Genomic DNA, 18310 nt, shown 5'->3' with positions numbered 1-18310 from the left:
CGAGAGATTCTCAGCGATAGAACGAAAGATGCGAAAAGGGACGAATCCTGACACGACTAGTACGCACTTGATGTTTCAGACGCAACCTCAAAATTAATCATGCAAAGCGTTCCTTGAACGCCGTGCCGTGTCACGAACTGATGCAACGGCACTGTTAATACTTTCTTCCTGGCTTGCGACCAAGCACAAAGGCTAAACATTATTATCCGGCTCGTATAACCCTTCCAATACCAGTGTTTGCATCCTATTTGTACATACGATCGTAAGCATAGCGCAGTGTCAAGGTATGTGCCATGAGACACATATGTTATTACATAGGAGCATTCCTCGCGGCGCTGTGGTTATGAAAATTTAATTAAAACGTGTCTCGACCATACACGCGAGTCTTGCACGAATAACGTGTGTTGCCGACGAGATCTCGCGGTGATGAGTGTTCTTCTTTTGCCTTGGCCCAATGGTAAATTGCGGGGAAAAGAATTATGCGAATGTCGGAGAGCATTTTGTGAATAAGAAGACAGTTTTGGCTGGACTGTGGCCATGTCTTTTTTATTTTCACTGTAGCGGGAACATTTTTTAGAGAAAATGGCGCATAATTATTTAGAGTATACATCTACTGGGAAAGTTTTACACGAGGATGCTTCAGTGGAAATTTTATTTTAAATGTCTCATATCGTGCGCAGAATACGGAGGAATTGAACGTTAAGTAGAATAGTACGTATTAGGTCAGTCACCCTATTCTTCGTATGATTATTTCCGTAGAGAGGAAATTGATATTATCAGAACCTGTTTATTCAGAGAAAGTGAATACTAGGAGATTTTTACTTGAGAATGCTTAAAACAATATGAATTTCATTTTGAATATTTAATATTGTATACAAAGTATGAAATAATTCAATATTGAATAGAATTGGATGATGTTGGGTCAGACAGCGTGTTGTACTAATTAGTTTGGCAAGGGGGAACTGTTTAACAAAAGCTATTTACTGAAAATGTTGGAATATTTTTACACAAGAACACTTCAAACACTTCGCATTTCATTTCAGATGTTTGATATTCTGTGCAGAATACGAAGCTATTGAACGTTAAGTAGAATATGACGATATTGGATCAGACATCGCGTTCTACTTATTGTTAGTCTAGTAAAGAGGAGCTGGATGTTATCAGGAATTGTTAATCTCCTGAAATGTCAATAGTTTCTGTATGTTGGAGTTTCTCAAGGCGTTTCTATAATAGTACCTATAATAGGAAAATGTATTCATCGCCCATAAATCATACTCGAGCTTATGTAATTCAATATTTAAATAATATAAGTATTATATTATTATATTACATAAATATTATAAATATAAAATATGTAAATATTAAAACATCTAAATTCATAAAATAATTAATTACTTTGTATTCCTGATGGATTATTTTGAAAAATGGATTACGATTGACGTAAACGTTTCATATTTAGAAATATACTCGTACTTCACTTCATTTAAGATGAGATAACGGGGTGCAGTCAAGAAAAGACGTAATTTATTAACTCGAGTCAAATTCAGTTGTCATAATTTCGCCGAAAATCGCGTCATTAATTGCGGAAATACCGATAGAACAAGGACGTTGAACTTGATTAAACGTTAATTTCTACATAATTAACGGATCTGTTCTCCGTGTAAAAATAAATACAATTTATTCTTTAATAATCAAATGTAAATTGAGTCTGGAATACATGCACAAAAAACTTATCGAATATTTATATTAATGTAATTTTTATTTCGAATGTCTGTTATTTCTGACAATGTTTTCATTCTGTTTCAGCGTTGAGCCTGCTATGTGTAAAGAAATTCTCCGGCAGCGGCACGATGCTGGAAGCACCGCCCGGAAGTCGGGAGGACCTCGTGGAGGCAGCACGAACACCATGCACACCCACAGGTTAGTCATTCCACGATATACCGCGAACTTTAAATGAAAATTTACAACATTCTCAAACGTAACAATTCCCACGGGGACATCTCATAAATTAACTAAATAAATAACTATAACGAGGTAGTACCGCGTATGTGCCAGAATAGTAACGTGAGTTAAAATTCTCAGAAACATAAAGGAGACGAATTATCATATCTAAACGTTCAATTTCAGTGCACAAACGAATTGGTTGAACGTTCCAGGATGAAATATCAAGCTTGTGTTTATCATAAAGTTTAAATGGACACTCGTGCGGGCATCTAGAAGTTTTGACTCAACCCGTAAATTCCACAGATAGATAATGGAAATGGTGAAAATAGTACGACACCGTTGGTATAGTTTCCCGGAGTTATTGCCCGGAGTACATTTCCATTCGTATCAATTCCGTGGATTACGGAGTTCGTAGTTTTCACATTGAGTCGGTAAATTTCAATCTTTACTAGGAGGGTGCATAGTAATTTCAACTTCGACTCGTTTCGCCGATCGTTAAAACGTACAGCTGTCGTTGGAAATGTTGGTTAGGACTGGGGAAAAATGTTCGGTGCGTGGTTAACCGCACCTAAAACGTACCGAATTGCGAGTGATTAACCCAGTTTCCGTACCGTAATTAAAGTTTAGGCCGTTTGTAAATCTGAGTGCAAAAACAATGTGCTGCCCCGGATACCCTGGCGGAAATACTCTCTCACCCCCAAAATATTTTTGCAGCGTTGTTTACTGCCACCTACATCCCATCGCACGCATTTTCTCCTCCTCCTCGTGGCTTTGGGGTCATGCGTTTACGTGAAAACGCGTTTCTTTTTTGGAACAATAAAAACCGGCGAGTACTCGTAAAGATGAGACGGCGATTTCATTTTCAAAAAATTTCCAGGAAATTAAATTCCATCAAACTACTGGAGCAGGAGGAGGGGATCAGCTTACCGTGGAACAATTAATTATTCATGATACATTTCCTTTTCAATTCCTAACGAGCAATCTCGAAATGAGAAACGAACCGACCATTTGCTAAATGAAAACAGGGACGAAAGTAGGAAAACGAGACCTCGAATCTTCCGGTGAATAAGATTGACAAATCAATCGAGTTCAAACCGCGATTGTTCAACGTCCGAAAAAGAGACAGGATCTTCGTGAATAGCGTTCGGTTATTTCATGGGACAACAGGTGCCGATATTGCACGCGGACATTTTTAGGATTGCATTGTTACCTGTCCTTTTCATCATTCCCTGCGCTTTCATTTGTATTCTCTGTCTATTCACGACTACCAGAAGCCGAATTACCCATAGAAATTGCGTCGATCATCGTGATCCAATCACTGGAAATCGTTCTATTATAGTTTCACGCTTCTGTTCGGCTTTGCCCGTGCCCCGTTTCCTTTGCTTGATAAAAGTCTGACAATAAAGCTGAATGAAGGAAGAACAGGGATTTGGATCGATGATTCCCATACTTCCTGCTGGCATCATTATCGCCGCAGGCCTGCGACGTAACAGAGAGCCAATGGGCGGTTCTTTTTATCTAGATAGGGCGTCAGGATATCGTGATGATTGACGGTCTGACTTCGTGCTGTGTCAGCTGTGAGACAGATGCTTTTTATCGACTCATCGAACGGCCAGTTTTTGGTTCCCTGCGATCGCTGGTTAACTTTCTCGTTTAAATTAACTCGATTCATCGATAAAATGAAACAGGCAGAATGAGACAATACCGCGATATAAATAAAGAAGAATGGAATAAAAGGGAACAGTCCGGATGGACTAGAAAAGCACCTACAGTTTTAAGAACATATTATTAGATTCAAGGACACTCGTGAAGGATCTAAAAATAAAGCAACCTTTCCCTAGTAATTTTAGAAGTTACAGAGGACGCGATGGAAGCGACGCGTTCGACACGTAACCAACTTTGGTCTCGCAGTAGAAAGGGACGGCGCGAGTCAGACAGGCCGAACCCGTTCTTGCACGAGGTTGTACCGTTATTTATAGCAAGAAACACCAATTTCGCGACACGTCGCTGAAAGTTTGATAAACCCTTGACGATTTATCAACGCGTTGAAAATGATTATTTTCGTCGTGGTACCGAAGAGAGTGTGGAAGCTACCATCCACGACATTCGCTCTCTTGACACTTTTTCTCTGTCTCGCGTCGACGACCATTAATTATACGAACGTTGCGGTCCTCTCGTCACGTGGTAACCTGGTTCATAAATTGAAAGACCTATGCGAGAAGCCAAAAAACCGAACACGTCATGAAATCATTTGATCGACTTTGGTCGAAGCTGTTTGAAAGCTAGCTATCTTAGACTTAGGGTATCGAGACGGTAATTGACACCACTTTCACGGCTAAACCGCTTTCCAATTTTCTCCTTATTTTCACGACGTAATAACTTAGCAAGCTTGACGGCGTTTAGTCGCCGCGGTGTGGCGCGCTGTGAAAGCTGGTTGTGGAGGGGTGCTTGCTTCCAGAGAGCTGCTGGTAATGGCTACGTATATATAGACACTTCTTTACAAGGCGGTGCGATAAGCTCTCATTGGCGACCGAAGCGTAATCACTACGGCTTCCTGAAATAGCCTGAACCATCGTCCCCTCACACCTTTCGATCTTGTCGTTTCCCTTTCCTGGAATCCTTGGCGGAAGAACTTCGATCGGCGTGTAACAGCGTCACGTACGCATGGAACATTGTCATTGATGACTCAACTTTCGATCTTTCTTCGTACGATGCTAATTTTGATCGTCGAATTCAGAAATATTTGGAATTAGACACTCTGTCATTTGTAGATCTAGCGTGTTTTTTTTACAAAAGAATACAAAACGTTAAAATCAGGTTAAGACGAAGGATTTGAAGTCAGAAATTTTTGAAAGTTAGATAAATTATGTTCCCTTTCGATATCTCGAGGCTAACATGTAAATTTAACTCTTGTGGCTGCATCATCTTTGTCTTTATAAAATGTATAAAAGCAATAAGATTTACCTAAAAATCAATATTCTTTACATATGTATATACTTTGATAAAATAATAATACGTATACATAAAATATCGGTATAAATCAAAGTTGACTGCTGTTGTCCGAGAGTTAAATTATACCCATTTATATCATTTTATTGTGCAACGTCAAAGCGTTGGTGGTAACAATATCGCACCATATATCGTCGGAATATTCCTCGAATAGCTTAATACCAAACTGCGCAGTGGTTATCGAGAGCAATTATCATTTGTCCTGGCTACCTTAACGCGATGGTTCCCACATGACAAAGCGTGCCCATTTCCTCCGCTTGCAAACATTTGTCCGGGGGCGAAGATTGATTCTTTCCTCCCTCTCTGTAGGTACACATAAATTAGCATAATTGAAACGAGTGGTTCATTACACTTCTGTAATCAATACACAGGTTATTCCTGTAAAGGAGCAGCAGGAACGTTACCAAGATAATCCGATTCCTCCATTATCACCGATAAACCATAGCTGATACATATTAACAGTGATGAGCTGACGTCGATGAATGAATATTTTTAAAAGGATAATTTCTATACCTCGATACTTTCATATATATCACAATCGATTACGCACCTTAACTCGACGCGGACAATCGATTTTCTCTACCAGCTCGGAGCTTTCGTATCGAAAATACCGTATGCAAATTCAAGTATCCGTAAATTTTATTTATCCTGTCATATATCCTTTCCATTGATACAAGAAAACTGTGGATCATGCTCGCCAGGGATTTTACCCGGATACAGAGGAAAAAGTTTGCACGATAATCGATAATCGATAGTCAGCCAGTGGAGGCTATCTCGTTTAAAAGATCCTACCATGTGACTGTTGTATTATTAATTTCGACGATCAGAAGCTACATATTCCACGGGTTTTCTATTGGCTGTTTCATGAGCTTCGAAGATCTTGCTCCGTCGGTTTACATATTAACGCGCTGCAGCTTATGCGTGTACTGGTGGTTCACTTTCATACCCTCGTTACCATCGATGTATTGGCGGGATCAGTCGTAAAACGATCTCTAACGTTGATTTGTGTTTGCTATCGGGAAATTTATCTCCATCTTCCTTCCGATATGATATCGATCATCAAACTGCTCGGTTTGAAAGAACGACCGCGTAAATTATTCCACTGTGGATGCATGTTGCTGTACCAACGAAGCGGAAATTGAAGTATCCTTCAAATAAAAGCGACAACTTTCGGCTAAGTGACACCGTAATTTTCTTTAGAGACTGCCGCTGTCCCCACTCAAGATATTAGAAAAGTTCGTCGACATAATATAAGTTACGAAAGTGGTCGTGGCGAGAAATAAAGGGGCTATTTTGTTTCAAAATACGATTACGTAAAATGAGAAACGTCGCGAGTCGTTACGATCCATCAGTATTTACTCTTTTTATTAAGCAATATCAACCGAGTAATTACTCCTTAACTAACAATTACGGTGGCTCATTACCGAGCAACAAACAAAGAACGTCTCATCGTCTGTCCGAGTTTCAAGAAAATTGTGTCAAACCGGACTGTTCCTGTAAATTTTAAGGAGTTTAATTCCGCGTAATTGCCTAAGTTTTCGCCATAGCCTGCGGACATTGATTCGGAGACGACGTTAAGTAAGAATGGGAACAGTAAGAAAGGAACGAAAGCTGCTGGAAAGTTTTTAAGATCGAAGGTTTTTTATTTGCAAAGTCAGCCGTGAACGCGCCAGCCTTTTACCGAATGATCGTTATTTACTTTTCCACGAGGAGGTTCGGTTAGCATAGAGGGATGGAGAATGGTTGGAAAAAGTAGTCTACTGTTCGCTCGAATCGAAGACATTTTGATTTATGGCTGGAAAATGGAAATCTCGCGTTAGAACCCAGGTCGGGCCCCATGGGGGTAACCTGGTTTTTGGGCGCGGTTCAAACGGCATCGAATGGATATCCGATCTTTTTCCTCTGTCAGGATGTATGACAACGCTGAAGAATGTTAAAAAAGATATGGTGACAGGTTTGATCGATACAAAATTTTACTTGCCTCCTCTCCTGAGAAAGAGAAAAATATTTTTATTATATGAAATATTTCATGAAAAGTATTACACATAATCCTTTTATTGCTCGTAATATTTCATGAAAAATAATCAATTCTACAGTATGTTCACATTATATCCTATAAAAATTGATTTATTGTTCCCGTGTAGATAGTACTACGTGGTTATATAAAGGTAAACTAATAAGAATGAAATTTACTAAATGAGATTGAATCAATCCTCTATCAAGGTGCTCAATAAAGTTGGCTTTAATTAAGAAATAAAATAATTTAGGCATTACATATTTTGACGAAAATTAAAAAATAATTGAGATTTCTATAAAGGCTATATTAAGAGCAAAACTGATCTAACTTATAATTAATTAAATAATCCTATTGGTGATGTATGTCATCTCTTGAAACGTGTCTAAACTCACACACCCTTCAGCTCGAGAGCTGCAGGGTAAGTTTCCCAATTTTGGACTATGTCGGCGGTCATCGATCCATAAATTTAGTTAAGGGCCGGAACGATGTTCTGCACGAAAAGATTCGAAAGTGAAGCTGATTGGACAACTTGATTAGCGTAACTTTGCTTGCGAATAGTTCCAGTATTCTCGATGTAATAATTCAAAGAAAACTATGACTACTCTTACGTCAAAACCCACCAAATATTAGCATCAAAATTAGGAAGATGTATAAACAAAAGGATCTTTGTAAATCTGATAAAATCCTCTTCAATTAGAACCAGGTAAGGAGACATTATCAAAACGTGATTTATCACACGTTATTGATTTTCATGTTGATGCGAGAAGTCCACATTTCCTAGGGAGCAAAGGAACGCGATAACAGAATCCAATTAGGCGACACTTGGATGACTCATGAAGCTTGCAACAAGAAAGCGAGGCCGCTTTGTTAAGAGCACGCCGGCAGCTTTCTAAGGACTACTTCTTGAACTTTCGCCTTGTTTCGCGGTTTGAAACCAGGAACGTCGTGTCCATCATGAAGAAAGGAATAACAAAGAGACACAATTTCTCGTTTCTTACATTTTCCGCTTTTTCCTAATTTTCGTCATTATCTGGCCATTATTGCTTGACAGACGTCAGCGAAAGATGAAAACCACTAGAAGAGTCCAATGAAAAGAGAAAAGTTAGGAGAACATGCGGTTGCGCAGCGTTCGGGGAGAAAGGACTGGAATGTTGACCTCATTAATGAAAGATCGACCACGGGGAAGTACAATTGCGCCGCTTAAGAGCTTATTACGTCAACTGCCAGCCTTATTGCGGACGGAGATTTATGGCACGCATTCTAATAACTGGAGTAGCGTTCTAGTTGATCCAGAGAGAGCATTCACTCGGCGCGCTACCCAGCGAATAATGCGCTTCTTGTAGCCTCTGACAGATACACGGGGGTGTGTACAACTTTGGTAGCTTGTACTCTTAGAGAAAAAGCCTGGGGATCGTTCGTTTCTCCCTCGAAAATTTTCGTAAACTTGCCACGTGGTACATATTTTATCCGGTTTGATAAATGCGTACCAAGGCAAAGATATAAATCTTGCCATGTTAAGAACCATGATCCCGCAGGAATACGAAATAAGTACTGAAATATAGGTGTACTCGGAGTTTGAAGAAAGAAGTGCTTGATATCTATCTTCTTTTATGCGAAACCGATTCGCCTTATCCAGGAAGAACGTTCAAGTGAGACCAGAAACGATTCTGGTTGTATGTTTCTGAAGATCCACAGAAGGAGAGTAGGACGACATCGAGTAAACTATGAATGATTCATCAGGATATGCTAACCACGTCTGCGTCCCGCAGTACTTCGCTAGCAGAGAAATCCTAGAAGCTTCCGTTTGTGATTGGTAAATGTCATACGTCGAACTAATTGCATCGAGGAAGTTGCGAGAGTAAGCGCGAGAAGGAAATCGGGAAGGGAAAGCTCAAAACTCAATCAATACTCGCTGATGAACGGTCCAATGGCTATTGCCACCGTGCCGGCATATATAGACGATTCGAGCAGTGTTCTATGAATTATTTAGCGTCAGTCAAGTGGCCCTCCGTGTATTTGCCCTCAAACCGAAACGAGCTTCGTGCTATTCGAGAAGCTCGCTTGATTTCACCGACCCTAATCCATCGCTTCTATCAGTGTGAAATGGCGTAACTGGCTTCATTCATTCAACCAAGTTCGGAACGATCGGGAGCTGCAACGCTAGTTCGAGTTATTACTCGATCCTTGAACGCCTATTATTCGACTAGTTTGATCGTTTTAACGTTAGGAATAATTTATCTCAATGTGCTGTCAGAGTGATGGATGAGGGACAGGGTCGATCTAAATTGAAGAGAAAATTAGGCAGAACATTCTTTGATGGGCAGCATGGAGAATAGATGAGGAAGATTTAATGTTTAACCTTGATCGGTAGTTGAATAGAAGGAAATCTAAGTGTCATTGTAAAAATTGTACAAGAAGAATCTTTTCCTTCAAAGATTAAGGGCGAATGTGGTAGAAAGATGTAACTTTTTAGAACGACTGCTGAGTTTTTATCATTTTTCTGTTATCGTTATTGGAGAATAGAATGCTATTATAAATTGAACTACATATCTCATTGAGAAATTATGCCTGACCTTTGATCATTTGTATTGTTATATGTATATTGCATTCATTATTAAAAGATTGCGATCTCCAAAGCGTTAATGCTCATCCGGATCATGGTTTGCATGAATTATGAAGGGGAAACTGGAAACTATTCTGTATCTTTTAATATCGGGAATATCAGGTATAATGTGCATCTACGTTTCAAACTATCGAAAAATCTCGGGTGACGTCGCCCCTTGACCTATCCTTTCCCTCGATATCAAACGCCACAACTTGCCACGCTCTGTTGCCCCCGACAAAATCAATCTCAGACTCTGAAGCTCACTTTTGAGTTACGATCGTATAATGGACCATGAAGACGAGTCTTTGTACTCCTCATATATTTTTCATTTTTCTTGTTCGTCTGTCAAAATCTTTGATAATAAATATTCGAATGGAAATTAATATATTTGACGAAAGGATGAAAGTGTAATTCTCTGGTTACAAATTACTTAGTATTTTATTGCTACTTGTAAATGTATTGATACTTTAATCAGTTTGTATTAACGATACTTGAATATTAATAAAATGTAAAAATTAATAGCTATGCTTGCGCTACGCGTGTGCTATATATGCACTATGCTAAATGTTGTGAAACCAACGATATGCCATATAAAATTCGTTCAAATGTTGGCTTCCTATTAACTTGACAGTCAAATGAGCTGAAGGTAATGAACTTCCTAAATAGCGAAATTGCCTATAATATGCGACACTTACAGATAACAATGTTTTTGTTGTATACTAATTTCCAAAAATGAATTGCATTATGTCATAATATTCTACAAACATAATTCTACAAACATAAATAAGTGTCCACATATTTACCTAGTTCTGCGCGGTGATATATGTAAAAAAATTTGGTAAACTGTAGCTAGAACACTATGCTTCATTCACCTTTTTGTAATCAGTACTCCAACTATGAAATTGTGTTTATCGCATGAACACGAAGCGTATATGATTTACTCGAGCGAATAACTACGCGGTTACCAGCGGCTTTGATATTTCCCTTGCGGCGAATAAATTGAAATAGAACTATCTTCGGTTGAATCAGGATAGAACTCCAGGATTATAGCTAGAAATGGATAATTATTTAGATAGAACGAAAGTTCTGCGTGTTCTTAACTCGGCAAACTAGCAGGTGTCTGTAAACAGGAAATCGGGCAAACTCGTGGAAAGTTACGTCTGCTTAGGAAAATTACGTTTGTCCTTATTTGGATACTTCCTATTAACTCGACAAAACATTTTCTATCATCTAACAGCAGACATAATATAATCTACTTGACATAAGTTATTCTTAATATACCTCGCATAAAACACGAAGATGTTCAAGTCCTTCAATATTTTCAGTTTTAGGAAACTAATCATCGTCGTTTCGAATGCCAAATGGTCGCACGTTAATATCAACTAATCTAAAAGTAACAAATGCGATTGACTAAAAATTGCATATATCAATTTTACGATAGAACTTAATAATGTGAACAACGAAGATATTAATAACATATTATCTAAACATAAAATATAGATGCGAAAGTATAGATATAAAATGATCCTTATATGCACATGAGGATTTGGTGATTAAATATTCCCAATATCGAGCGCATTAACAGACGTTAAGCTGTAACAAGTTTCGCGAAACTCTGAAGAAGCTTTTCAGAATCACTTATTCATCTAAACGTCGATTAATATCCATCATCGTGCCGCAGATTAATCTTCCAATTTACCGAAAATCAATATCTTGTGCTCTTAAATGAATATCAAATTTCGCGGCAAGAGATTACGTCTTTTAAATCCAGGATGAGGAGAGTAGCTCCAAGTTGCTCGCCCAAGTTGCTCGAATGAAATATTCGTGGTGAACGGTAGAGGTAAAATCATAAAAAATTTTAGGCTAACCTGTCTGGCGACATTATGCTCGAGCCGCGTTTATCAAGAGCTGAGACCTGTGACCTGTGTTTCGGCATAATTTATTCAATGGGTGACCATGCTCGGATCGTGGTAGGATCCGATCTTCCTAATGCAATATTGATTCGATTTCACTGCCACGACGTGCTAGGTCGTAGCGTGCAATTTGCATATGGAACTACACGGCTCGCGGAAACGACCCGCCAACGTACGAACCACGGTGACGTCGTGGCGTTGCACTGTTTGCCATTTGATTGCATGGAAATTGCGTCGACTAGGCGACGTACGCATCAATGACAAGCCTGATTTCCTCGACCCACGCTTCGTTAGAATGCGAGTCACGCTAACTGCGGACCATCCGATGTTTACGTGTATTGTACCCCGTGTATTCGACGTATCTTGCATCTCTTATGAGAAAATGTATGGGCGTTAACGCTTTATAGAGGGATAATGAGAAAGGCGAGGGTATTGACGTGATATTTTGCATTTTGTGCTTGGCAATTGAGAACAGTTGGAACTTAAATTATAAATGTCTTGATATACGGTTTTTTATTGTGTTTGCGTAGTTATTGATCTCGTGTAATGTATTCTGTTTCTGTAAATTTGATACAGATTTAGATGTGTCGTATGTTTTTAAAGATGAAATCTTTTTATCTACTTATCTAATTTAGCATGGTCAATTATCATAAATTTTAAAAAAATATACATCTTCGGAATTAACAGATGATTTTCGTTTTTACTTATGTCACATTAAAATCCTCCTGTTTAATTGTAGAATGACATTAAAATCCAAAAATCGATAAAAATAAATGTACCATGTTTTCTCTTGTGATCTTTATACTATCAGTGATACGACAATTAACGATATTACAGGAATATTAACAAGCGATTTATTTGAAGTACCAAGTGATGATGGAGATATGAAGATAATATATAAAAAAGGGAACAGAGTTTCAAATAAAATTGACAATGTTGACGCTGACAACTGCGACAGCAATTATCATTTCATTGTCATGCAATTATCATTGTAAGCGGCGAAAGGGAAAGTATTAATTTCAAGTGAGTTTGAGCGAAAGAAAGTTGGTCATTCCATGAATAGTTCGCCTGATGATTTGACATCTTGTTCTGATAACGATAATTGATTAATAGAAGATATTCAATCAAACCTGGAAAATTTTAAAGATGAAAGGTAAATAAGTTAAAAATGTACATACGTGTATATACGTACACGTGTACATTGAATCACATACTCGCGTATTTCATAATTAAAACTGAAAACTTGTATTTTACAACGAAGTTGTAACTCATATCTTCTATTTATACTCTTCGTTTATTTACGTTCACAGCTTGTTTGTTTATGTCCTTTGTTTGTCTACATTCCTACTCTGTGGAAATGCGGTAATCTACGTGAAACGCAGTGACTAGAAAGGGAAGATAGGCGACAGCCAATTTCCAGATTGATTAATTTCGTTGATAGCGTTCGGGTTATCGTTAGTTAACGTTAATTAACCAACCGCGTTAATGTTCTAATAAAGCAGGGGGTGGATGTAAAAGATTTTATCAAGGTACAACTGATGAAACCTACTGTAATAAGAACTTCCTGCTCGCATAAACTTCCACTAAAGGAGGAAACAAATTTCTTTTAACGCGAACAACAGTTTACGAGCTTTTTGCCGCGAATCTCCTCTACGAGTAAGGAAAAGACCGTAGTAAGCGGAAACATCAGGAAGTTCTAAACTCGACGCGCGTACAGGGAAAAAAGTGAAGAAAAGCCAATTATCTCCAACGCTTCCTAAAATCTTTCGTCCATGAATCGCATTAAGAAGTTTGTTTGTCCTGTTCGAGTGACGGCGGTTAGTTCGAAAAAAGAAAGAAAGGAAGCCAGTGGCCAGGGACAAGAAAAAAGTTTCAACGTTCCCGAATGCCGCCGCGAAGTTCTCTGCAGCCGGATGAAGCAAAACCAATTAACATGCAGACGCGAAACTTAAGGAACTCTGACAAATGCATAAAATTTGCATCTACACGGGAAATTACAAGCGGGTTCCGAAACTAGCGGCTCGCAAAGTAAACGCATGTATTGTTTGCACGAATGACGTAAGCAGCCTCTGCAGTTCGATGAATTCTCTATACGCCGTTTACGCGATTCTAACGATCTACCAACGACATTTCAAAGCATCTAAATAAACTTTCTCATGGACCAAAGATAAAATGGAACAAGTAAACGTTTCAATCTATCGATGAATGAAATGTGGTCCGTTTCCAGGTTCGTTGAGACCGCTGTCGAACGAAGTTTTCGCACGAACACAGGGAAAATCGAACGGGGTTTTAGTGGTCGTCAGTACGTACCAACGGCGATAAATTATCCACGAACGAGCAGTGTGATTGCTATTAGCAAGGTGCGACGACAAGGCTTGCAATTATGGCCAGCGGTTCATTACTGTTAGAACCGCGAATAATTGGACGAATTTGCGGATCAGTGGAGCGGATGCTTGCGAGGCATTAAACGGGTTCCACGACGTTCCATCATCGTGGCCGAATACTTCACATCGGGGACGTTGTTATAATATTAATTCGTCTCCTCTTGGATCGCGTCTTCGAACAATTTACGGGGCTTGATACATCGTAATTGGCTTGCAATCAAGACGTAACCACGTGGCCAATTACCGTGGCTTCGAAAATCCATTTACTGCTGATTATGTTTGCTAATTGCAGTGCCTATACGTTGCTCTATCTTCGTGTATCAGAAGTGCATAAAGTGGGAACGAAATTGTTCATGTCAGTAACAATACTAATAAGACATTTGAAGAAGCTCGAAGACTGGAGTGGAAGAAGGAGGAGATGAAGAATCGTGATATACCGACGTATCCTTAGAGAATGATTTCTGCAATAAATTAAATGAGCTTTACTGCAAGTATAAAAATAACTAACGATTATTTTATTTCAGTAATGAAATTTGAATATTCATACTGGTATTGAATATTCATACCTCTATCTTTCTACCCTTGTAATAATGCTATAAATAAAAATTACTATAATATCAACGAAAATGAATAAAAATTTGATTATGAAACTAATTGACAGAATTTTGAATTTGATCATGTGTATTGATAGTAAACCGATAGAACAGATTTGTTGCGGTAACTCATTTTGCACGCTTCACTGTATCGTTCATACCTTTTATCACGCTCTTACAAAAGCATAAATGTCCCAGCGTGTAACGATTCCAGACAATAAATCTCATTTTCGCGTCATATCGCGATTGTTCGAACGCCTGCATACATTTTCGCCGCGGCGGTCGTCAGAGAGAGGGAAAAATAATGGCCATAAATCCACCAAAACGGAAGATGGAGGATGAGGCGAATAGGTCAGCATAGAAAAGTAATTAGCAATAAATCCTCGTAGAGTGAGTACACGTTTTCTTTATGCGCCGCTGGATAACGCATAGTACGGCTTCCGTTGGAACGTGAAACACACCGACGAAGATGAATGTTCACGGAGAAGGTAAGACAAATAAAAAGGAAAACTAAGAAATAATACGTGGAGCACGTGAGAAGAAAAATCGTGACACATCGGTATGCGTTGAAATTTTTTATGACTATCTCAACGCGACATGTTTGCGTCTTTACGAGACGAAAGATATCAGTATGTTTTCTGCTTAAAATGCTATTAAAAAACTATAATAACGAAAATACAATGCTGAATAAATACGTAGAATAACGTCTGACTAATGATATTCTTTTCTACTGAAGATTTGCTTCTGAAATTCTGGATGTTTCTCTGGATTTCATCCAAAGATTTAATGTGTATCCTTAATTTATATTTAACGTAAGCTTTCGCATTCATGGTAGCATAGGTTTATTACCCGAAATAAATTTCAATTATTATTAAAAAATATCGGTGCAATGAAAATATAACAATAAGTAAACAAGTAGCCATGTCTAACCTATAACATCCATTTATATTGACGATTATCTCTTACATTTCTACACAGAAAGATTATCTCTTCCAATCATATTCCTTTTATTTTAATCAAAAGATTCAATAATATTTCGCGAATTAATGACTAAAGGTAGCTTTTTTACCAATAGTAGTAAAACATCTTATATTTTTATCTCCGTAAAATTCCGAATCAAAATGGAAGATATAACGTGAAATAAAGCCTCGGTTATCGAACGGAAAATATAAAAGAGGATTTGTATTGGCTGTATTATATCGTTTAAAGCCGATTTCTTAGCAGGGAATATATGTTTGCGTTAGATAAAATAACGTCTAACACGTACAGCTGAATAGAGGAAAGACTTTGCCCGAATATATTCGTCCTCTAATACGGGAAGATATATCAAGCTTGGCTCAGCATCGGTACAAGTTCCTGCGATGCATTCGCATACCGTACTAGCTCGTTCGGTGACTGAACTCGAATGTTACATCTATCATCGTTGGTTTTCTGGGTCCACAAATCCTTTTAGTCGAACGGTACGCTTTCTGTCAAAAGAAACTACTCAGTGTATCATCACGCATCATTGAAAAATATTTTCTGTCGCTATCTTCTTCATTAAGTCGGATCAGTGAAAGAAACATTCTTTATACGATGATCACACATGATTTGCACTGGATTCCTCCACATTTATATTAAATTACTCTTCGAATTTTCTATCTCTTGCAGTTCAATGATCATTTTCGCCCGTTTCAAACTTCACCAGCTTTGCACATTTTCGCTATCATTTTCGCTTTAATTTTCTCAGGACCAGTGACTATGTTATTCATTGCCAATGATTATTATTTTATCTGCAAAATCGACGCTCAATCTTATTTCAAGTTCCTTAATGATCACATATTCAAATTTTGTTTAAAGTTTGCAAAATTCGAAGTAACTTCCAAATTTCTTTTTCATTGCCAATGGCTATCATTAAATTTACAAAATAAAGTGTCAGTCTTCTTCCATCTTCTTTATAAACCACACATGAATCAGAGACCATAATTTTGTTTAAGGTCTTATTTGAAATCTTCATTACAAAGTTCAAAGAAACCAAACTCTCTCACAGTCAATGATAATCATACAATCTTCAAAATGAACTCCAATTTTCTTCAAAATTTCTTATCAGTTACGCGTTCGATCCTCTGATCTCTATCTCGACTTTGTCGAAAATTTCGTTCACAGTAATCCCACACTCGACTACCTCGTTTGGTGATGTATCATATCGAGTTTGGATAGTGGTTGCAGCGTTTCGAGAACGAAATTAAAACGAAAACCGCCAGGATCCGAACGATAATTAACGTTCGTCATGCAGATGAAACGGATGCTACACACGCAAACCATAAACGGAGAAAGAGAAAAAGAGAGGAGATGAGTAATAACGTTACGTAGTGTGTACGCGTGCATTCGGCGGCGGCCATTGGCGCAGAACAGTCGCCAGGATAAATTCATTCGTTATTTCCGACTCGATTGTCCCAGATTTGGTCAAAAGCTACAGCCGGAATTAGCTAACCGGAAACTGGTCCTCCGTAACGTGAACCGCGCCACCGAAAAATTTCAATTGTACCGCAGGAATTGCTCGTTTAATCGTGGAAAACAGCAACAATAATTACCCGGCCTCTGTGTTTTCCTTTTCTCGAAACGCGACTCGCTGTGCCATGCGCTATTTGAGCGATTTGATTAATGGAAATTTAGAAACATCGTGATTCACCGATGCGTGAAAATTTCTGATGGTGAATTGTTGATTAATCACATCTTACTGACGTCATACTGTGAACGAGGACAAATGGGAGAGAGTATGACGATGCAGGAATTAGATCGTCAATGTTTATTATTGACGTCATATTAATTCTTCCGTTAATTAGTCGTAATTATAAACAATTGATGGAACTTCTGCTTGTTAGCGAGTAAAAATAATGAGAAATTGTAAATGTTTATTATCACATATATACGTATATCAATTTTTGTTCCAATTGATAGTAGCTCGGGTTTATAATGTAATTTAGCAAATGTACTATATGATGGTAAATATTTGTTAATGTTCTCATATTATATCTTAATTGATAATATTCGTGAGAGATCGGAGAAATTTAAGTTAATAATGATTCATGAATTAACTGCCCTCAAATATTGTAGTTTTATTACGGTATATGTGACATATGATAGCGGAAGTGAAATAGGACTGCGGCTGTTCAAACAGAACAGGATCATGTTATTTATCAAGACAGTTTGTACATTATAATTCGCCGCGCAGGTAGAACAACGCAATACCTGATCAGACAACTGGAATACCATTTAAATAACGTTATTAAGACTACAATTTTGAAGTATTATTAAACTAATATATGAAACCATACTTAACAAGTATTGCACCGTGTCTCTCCTACCAGATATCAACGAATTTTGTAACTATTTTTATTAAACGTGATAGATTTTGAATCGAATTCATATCCATCGAATATCCATAAAAGCCATCAACCGTGACGTTGTAAAATACGAGCTTCTCGTTCAGAAAAGTCCCGATGCTCGTGGCAAATGACCGGCGTGCCACAATGAAAACCGCGTGTCTCTTCTAAGCGTGAACAATGAACGAAATATCGGCTGATATACCAACGATGGCCGTGTGGCCTTCGAATCCGATTGATTCCTCCAACGAATATCTATCCCGACGTGTGCGTGACGAGTATAACGCGGTCGGGACGAGTGGGACGAAAGATCTTTCGCATGGAAATGAATCGGGATCGAGGCCGAAGTGGCTCTCGTTCATCGACAGACGGCCGCATAGCCTGGGTAATAATTCTGAAAAATTGTTCCGTTCTCTGAGCTCAGTCTGAGATTTTAACGCATAAATCGCCCTCGTTTCTGGATTCCACGTGATATATCGG

The 18310-nt window shown here is 38.3% G+C and overlaps 1 protein-coding gene across 1 annotated transcript in view; it reads left to right on the top strand.

Moving 5' to 3' along the window:
• Positions 1-18310, top strand: part of LOC100742601 — an 85441-nt gene that overhangs the window by 49210 nt on the left and 17921 nt on the right. The window contains exon 3 of the mRNA XM_003492602.4: positions 1807-1920. Within this exon, the coding sequence (XP_003492650.1) occupies positions 1851-1920 (70 nt within the window). The 5' untranslated portion in view covers positions 1807-1850. The remainder of the gene's footprint in view (positions 1-1806; positions 1921-18310) is intronic.

Source organism: Bombus impatiens, unplaced genomic scaffold (assembly GCF_000188095.3).
Source record: "Bombus impatiens unplaced genomic scaffold, BIMP_2.2 scf_0773, whole genome shotgun sequence".
In the NCBI taxonomy this organism is placed as follows: domain Eukaryota; kingdom Metazoa; phylum Arthropoda; class Insecta; order Hymenoptera; family Apidae; genus Bombus; species Bombus impatiens.
This window is presented reverse-complemented; position numbering and strand designations above follow the sequence as displayed.